Below are 7,238 nucleotides of genomic sequence, written 5' to 3' on the forward strand. Positions count from 1 at the left end.
TTTTTTTTTTTTTTTTTTTTTTTCCCTTCAAGATCGTACCAACATCTCTTGCTTGCAGGGAAAAGGCAACAAGCTAAAGGAAAACAAAATGAAAGGAACAATATTGAACAAAAGAGAAACCATTACAAGCCATAGAGGTACCATAAACCACATTATCGGGTATTGATTGACTGAAAAATATACACCATAAATTATTTGTCTTTATTTTAAATACAAAAATATCTTCTTCAAGCAAACAGAGAGCTTCAGAATTCTCAAATTGTTCACTGCTAATGTCTTTTCAGAGAAATTGCACCGATGATAGATATAGAGCAAAGGTGGATTCTGGTCTAAGACCAAACTTGGAGCAGGACTTGGAGCAGAATGAAAAGCAGTAGCAATGGAAACTTCTGATCTGTAGCTAAGTATGCAATGCCATGAACAAGTTCTGCTTGCGAGCATGCTCTGGAATAAGTCGATTAACAGTATCAGGTGGTATGTCAGCAAGCTCTGCCAAACAAAATCAACCCAAACCTCAGCATGAGAAGCGTGCATGAAAGTAGGTGAAGAGTAAATTGAACAAAAACATGTCTGATTATAGAAATAGATTCATCAGATGTCAGAGATCCGTAATGGACTGATCACAGGAATTTCCTAGGCATAAAATCGTGATAAAAATGTAATGAGTGCTGCAAAATAGATATCAAGATATAACTTCACTCCTTGAAACGGTTTCATCCAATTACGAGATCCCATGCGTCCTACAATATTGGTCTGAAACAGCATCCTAAGTTTCTAAATGGAAACCATGTCAACGTACATGATCAAGATACCTAGTCAATAATTGTACAAACAAAACATCTCCGCAGCACTTAGACAGCATAGCACAAAGAAACGGGTAAAACTGTTTACTCACCCTGAGGTTTAAAATTAAATAATGGAGGAAGTGGGCGGCCATTAGGAAGTCGTGTATTTGGGTCCCTTAACTCATCAAAGAAGGGGTGGACACAAGCTTCCAGCTGAAGTAAACCACATAATATTACGAGAAATGAATAATACCTTACATCCAGGAAAAATTAAAATAGTGGAAGCTGAACTTACAGCAGTACACCGCAAATTAGGTGAATACTGGAAAAACCTGCATACAAGGTCCACAGCTTCAGGAGGCAGACGTTTCTGGAAAACCTGTCCATGATTGTGGTATTCAAATAAATATCGATAGCAAGTCAATTCAGTTTCCTCTTTTTCTGTTAGGTAAGGATATTTTAAAATAATAACATACGACTACAAAGAAATAACTGCAACTTTCCCTAAATATTAGAAAACTAGTATGAGAAGAACAGAACAGTACGAAACAAATTAAAAGCATGCAGCGCTGAAGCTGAAAAACAAAGAGCCCTAGAGTGCATGTGCAAGCCTGCCCCCTGCAATTTATCCAGTGTTCCAAAACCACAACTACTGTACCTTTTTAAGTAATTAACTGATTCTATGCACAAGCTACTAGGCAAACTCCACCTGTTAAGTGAGGAATGAACATTCTCGGGCATGCAACATAATGATACTACTAGAAGTGAGCCCCCAAAGGTTGAGCATTTTGTAACTACTTAAGAGCAGAGGACAATGAACAGAAGGGCTGACGAGGGGATGATACATCATTAATCCAACTGAGATACCAAGTAAAATTATTCAACATTAAAAAAGAAACACTTGGAGGTTGAAATTGTGTATGAAACAATGAACCAAAACGTGATAGTAAGTATGCCTCCTCCAAGTAACGGCCTTTGTTTGGAAGTAGATGCTAATCTCTTGAAACTTGATGGAAAATTACATTGAAAGCATTTGGAAGAGCGAGGAAACATAGACTTGCCTTATGCCAGGGATGAGGCTTAATCTGTGGGAACTTGAACTCTGTGTAGTTTGGATTCATGCATTTTATTTCTTCTCTGGTTGGAGTCCCCAAAACCTGTGTACGTGATTGAAATGTTGAAATGTCAAGTTAAAACACATTATTTTTGTAAATGAAACCCGTCTTCAAATTCAGACATATGATAGGCAGGTATTTCCTTCAATAACATAGAACCACGATAAAAATGAACCCAATAAATGATCAAATCATAAGAGCTACAGGAGTCCTACCCGAACATGAACTCTAAGATAATATCATCCAATCGAGAAGTTAAAGCCCCCACTAATTCTCTTAATCAACAATACATACCACAGATGTAATACCAAGATGTACTGGAGCTAATTTCACAATCTTAAATGACATAGCAAACCCACCAACTTTAGGGGACTGTCCCAATATCCACTTGAGACTTGAACTTAGAATGAATATGAAAAATTAAAAAAAATAAAAAATGAGGTGATAAATAGATAGACCCACCTTGATAATTTCAACCAGTTGATCAACACCACTTTCACCAGGAAAAAGGGGCTGCAAAAGTTATCAGAATCATTAGTATTTTGAATAACACACGAAAGATCCATATAGTTATTTGAATACACCACCTTTCCAAGAAGTAGCTCGGCCATTACACATCCCGTTGACCATATATCAATTGCAGTAGTGTATTCAGTGGCACCAAATATGAGTTCTGGAGCGCGGTAGTATCTTGAGCAGATGTATGAAACATTAGGTTCCCCTTTTACCTGAACAAATGGCAAACAAATTAAATAAATTCAGAAGGAAAAAGACAATAGTTCCCACTCCATAAATGGTTCAAAAGGTACTTACCAATACTTTTGCACTCCCAAAGTCACAAAGTTTGAGCTGATGTGTATGTGGATTCACCTGAAACCAAACGCTTGTCTTAAGGCATCACTAAAAAACATTTTAGTAATCCATTTGTTTTTTTTTTTTTTTCCTTGTTACTTTCTGTAGTCAAAACTAAAATAAGAAAAAATAAATAATGGACAAACATATGAATCCAGTCATCTAATAAATCCGTTGATCTTAATATCCCAGCCAATCAAATATTTGTGAAATATGTATAATAGGTGAACGTACAGACGTTACCAGACTTTAAGCCAAATTCTATGGTCGACCAGAAGTTACTACAAGGGCCAGCTCCTTATATGGAAAGCAACAGTCACGGGATCAGAACATAATCATGTACTCATAGGTGATAGTAATAGCATTAAGATGTATCCCATGAAACCTTCCACTTTAAGTCAACCATCGAGCAAAATAATATCATCTTTACAATTAATATTTACAACTGATTCAATCAAGTAGTGTTGAAATTCTTTACCAAAATTCATAGCACTGGTAACACATCAATTATCCAAAATTCCAAAAAATAATCTCAAATTTAGGAAATTTTAAAAATTGCACCATGTTTCATTTCTCGTGTTTAGTGTTTTTGGATAACAAAATAATACTTTCATCATAAAATTAATAAAAGATGAAAAGAAGCCGAGATAGGCTACCCTAAGGCAAATAATAATAATAATAAATGTAAGAGATAACACAGTAGAAACTCAATTTTTTATGAGTAAAATAAAGGAATATTCTCAAAAACCTATCCAACAGGTCCCAAAGTCATGCGAGAAAAGCTCTAAGCCCCACATTAGAGTTTCCATCAACATTCAATCCAAACATCACAACCTAATTCTTAAGGCGGCATAAAAAAGAAACACATGCAAACCTGAAACAATTACGAACAATATGATAGCATATAAAACATAATACTAAGCTCATATGCAATAAGTCTCACACGTAATTCTAAACCTGAAAACTTGTGAGAGAAACTTACAAGTAAGTTTTGAGGTTTGATATCCCGGTGGCAGATACCAATGCAATTATGTATGTATGCCAGTGCCCTACAAATCTGCAACATAAAAGACAAATGATCATAAGTTTCTAATAGCATAATTACCAAACATTACAATCCAGATAATGTTGATCTAGAAACCAAAATGTATGTTATTAACTTATAAGTAACATTGTTACATGCAAAAGCATATATTTGTACCTTTTATAGCCCCAAAAGATTGAGCACCTATGCAGAAACTTCTTAATACCAAGTGACATTAAAATAATTCAAAAAAGAAAATAGAACAAAGGCCCTTACACTAGAGAGGAATATAAATATGATTGCCATCTATCACTATAACAGAACTAACCAAAGTTATTCCAAATTTTATAATTACAATTCACAACTACCATTACTCATATCTTCATTCATGAAATTTAAGCATGCAAACTCTATTGTAAATGAGAGGACATATGCAACAAGGAGCTATAGAGACAAAAGTTCAAATCTACTACAAATTATTATTGATTAAATACCTGATAGGTATATAGTTTAACATAGATTAAGGGCATTCGCTGACTGATCCTGCTGTAGTTCCTTGCAATACGGTTGACAGTTTCAGGAACAAATTCAAGCACGAGGTTCAAATAGAGCTCTTCTTTGTCTGTTGTTGAAAAGAAACAATGCCTAAGGGAAACAATATTTGGGTGATCCAACATTTGCATAATCTGCAGCTCCCTATTCTTGTATCGCTTGTCTTGAAGAACCTTCTTGATTGCAACAATTTCTCCAGTTTCTCTACATTTTGCCTATCAAAAGTGACCAGGTTACCTCAGTTTTTCAACTATGAAGTTTCACGGAAGAAACATTGAATAAGCATTGCATTAGATACCATGTATACTTACTTGAAAAACAACACCAAAAGAACCAGTTCCAACTACATGTTCAGAAATATAGCTGATAGTCTGGCACACCAAAACAAAACATATGTCACAGAACAATTAAGACATCATCATCAGAAACATTTTCACTTCCAACCTGCTTAGATTGACCATTTCGACCACCAATTGTGGTTCTTATCACATGCCCTGCTTCAGCACCCACTCCGTCAATGATGTCTGGCTCACTATCCTAAATGAATGAAATCATAAAAATGCCAAAAGAAAAAGAGGGAAGTAACGGTGCCATGCTTTCATTATACAATAAATAGCTTGGGTAAAGCTACTGCAATAAGAGATTGCAAGAGTTTCATTAAACTGCCAGACTTGAGCTAGAAAATATTAACAACCAAAATCCAGAAGCTTACTCTCTCCTCGTCAGTGTCTGTTTTATCCCTCAGTCTCATCTCATGCATCTCTCTCCCGAGCCAGTCAATTGAGCCAGATGAACCCTTGAAGCCATTGATAGACCTAGAACTGCCAACTTCCCCATTTCCTAGGCTCGCAGACGCCATTTTGTTATCTCTGTTACTTAGGAGTACTGGTATTAATTACCATCACGGGTCTTTGCACTCCTTCACTCCACACTACCCACGTACAAAGGTTTCTATTGACATGGCAAGAAATGAAGTTAGGGATGAAATAAGAAGAGTGAAAAAAAAAAAAAAACGATGACAAAAGTTCAATAAAATATATAAATGGTAACAGATCGAAGGACATAAATATTTGCGATATCAAAAAGACGATTACGATTCTCCAGAAACTTAAAGATTATTCTATTTAGTATTCCAAGCGAACAATATGCATCCATTATAGTTCTTTTTCCTTTGAACACCGAAAAGGGGTCTTTGTAACAATCAGAATCAGAATCAGAATGCAAATAAGAAATCAAGCATGATCTGCCCAAAGACTCAAACCATAAAACGAACACACTCGGTCGGATCTAAACTTCAATCGCACAGCCTTCGCTTCCACAACTAAACCCAAAATTTAATTTCAAACTTGAGGATGAAAAACAGCGATAAGAAAAAAACATAGAATCGATACAATTCTGGAATGGAATCGGCAAAGAACGTGGCGAATTAGGCAAATAAACCCTAGTAAAGCTCAGAGAAGCGGAAATTGAAGCAGATCGTTGAGAAAGCACATTAACCTGGGAGGATTTCGCCGGCGATTGGAAGCAATGGTCGTTCATCATAAGCTCCCGATGAGAAGTTTGGTTGGGGGATTTTTCTCGGGCTATGGCTCTGGTTTGTATTTTATGGAGCGTACATGGTGGGGGAGTGGAGGTCGGATTTGCTCAGTTAGCGTGAAGTGCATTGAGGTATATGACAGAGACTGTAGAGCTTTGTGATTTCGTAAAAAACGAAAAAAATAATATAAAAAAAAACTATATATTGAAATGGTTTTTCTCCAACATTTTTTAGCGGTGAAAATCCTTTTTAAAATAACATCCCCAACACGTCAAACTTGGTCAAATGTTTTATTGTTTTTTTTTTTTTTTTAATGAAATTTTCTAGATTTAATTTATAACGGAATCTCCATCTTTACCGGAAAAAGAAAGAAATAAAAAGACAAGGTCAGTTCATTTCGAAAAAAGACCCACGCCCAAATTTCATAGTTTTGGGTTCGCAATCCCGATCATGATTTTTCCATCTTTAAAGGGAAGAATCCTTCCCTTTTTGGCCCGTTGTGGGTGAGGAGGGATTCGAACCCCGACACTGTAGTTCATAGCCATGTGCTCTAATCTTCTGAGCTACAAGCCCCACCTCGTCTCTACTAGATCTATCCTCGAGGGTACCCTAACATAAGAAGATGAGAAGAAAATGTTGTTCAAATATCACAAGAGGTTGAAATTCATGTAAAAGAAGAATCTAGAGTTACCGTATTTCTTTAACCTACTTTAAGTCTTTTACTTACTTTAAGATTAAATTTATAAAGTGACTAATTATGGTCACTAAGTATACTTAGTAGCTAATTATAGTAATAAAGTATAGCAGATTATCAGATTATGGTCATAAAATATGAACTATAACTCTTGACATGTTTAATGACTCTTTGTGAAATATTTTGGTCATAAAGTATACAAAGTGACTAACCATCGTATTATCGTACTTTACAATTAACTTTACGATCACATATACCATTATACTCTGCAATAAAATAAGTATATTATATGATTCAAAATATTTATCCATTTTACTAAAACTATTTGCACGACTTCCAAATGACTATTTGTGTCGTCTTAGGCCCTTAATTTTCTTAATTAAGAACAAATTAACGGATAAACAAGTTTAGAAGGGCATATTTTGGTCTCCCAACTCGACGTGCAGCTCATAACTAGTCCATCACCTATTGTTGAGGTAGGTGAAGAAGAAAGGGAATGCATTATTAGTTTCAACATTTTGGGAGGAGAAGTTATCGTATACCAAAACGACTTCAACGTCAACAATGGTCAATAGTATCTAGCCTTCAAATTGATTTCAACAACATCATTACTAGTTATACTTCTCACATTGGGTCATTCAACTTCAAAAAAGTGGTTGTTCGGGAATGTATATTGTTC

At 35.5% G+C, this 7,238-nt stretch overlaps 1 protein-coding gene across 1 annotated transcript; it reads right to left on the reverse strand.

The window, feature by feature from the left end:
- Positions 1–78: 78 nt before the first annotated feature.
- Positions 79–6,014, reverse strand: LOC111466196 (shaggy-related protein kinase kappa). Its single transcript, XM_023110778.1, has 13 exons — positions 5,826–6,014; positions 5,041–5,279; positions 4,773–4,865; positions 4,640–4,699; positions 4,271–4,543; positions 3,735–3,809; positions 2,714–2,770; positions 2,488–2,628; positions 2,363–2,413; positions 1,847–1,942; positions 1,081–1,164; positions 896–998; positions 79–489 (listed from the first exon to the last, which is right to left on the reverse strand). Exons 2-13 carry the CDS (start codon positions 5,185–5,187, stop codon positions 401–403), a joined length of 1,269 nt encoding a protein of 422 aa, XP_022966546.1. The 5' UTR covers positions 5,188–5,279; positions 5,826–6,014; the 3' UTR covers positions 79–400.
- Positions 6,015–7,238: the final 1,224 nt, after the last annotated feature.

The sequence above is a fragment of the Cucurbita maxima genome, unplaced genomic scaffold (genome assembly GCF_002738345.1).
Source record: "Cucurbita maxima cultivar Rimu unplaced genomic scaffold, Cmax_1.0 Cma_Scf00030, whole genome shotgun sequence".
Lineage (NCBI taxonomy): Eukaryota > Viridiplantae > Streptophyta > Magnoliopsida > Cucurbitales > Cucurbitaceae > Cucurbita > Cucurbita maxima.

Bases quoted from the DNA above. Each gene is read 5' to 3' on its own strand.
- LOC111466196 (XM_023110778.1), bottom strand. From the start codon at position 5,187: ATGGCGTCTGCGAGCCTAGGAAATGGGGAAGTTGGCAGTTCTAGGTCT. The intron at 3,810-4,270 runs GTATTTAATCAA...TTTATGTTGCAG, and splicing joins TTAAACTATATACCTATCAG to ATTTGTAGGGCACTGGCATA. The intron at 490-895 runs GTGAGTAAACAG...TTTGTTTGGCAG, and splicing joins ATTTAATTTTAAACCTCAGG to AGCTTGCTGACATACCACCT.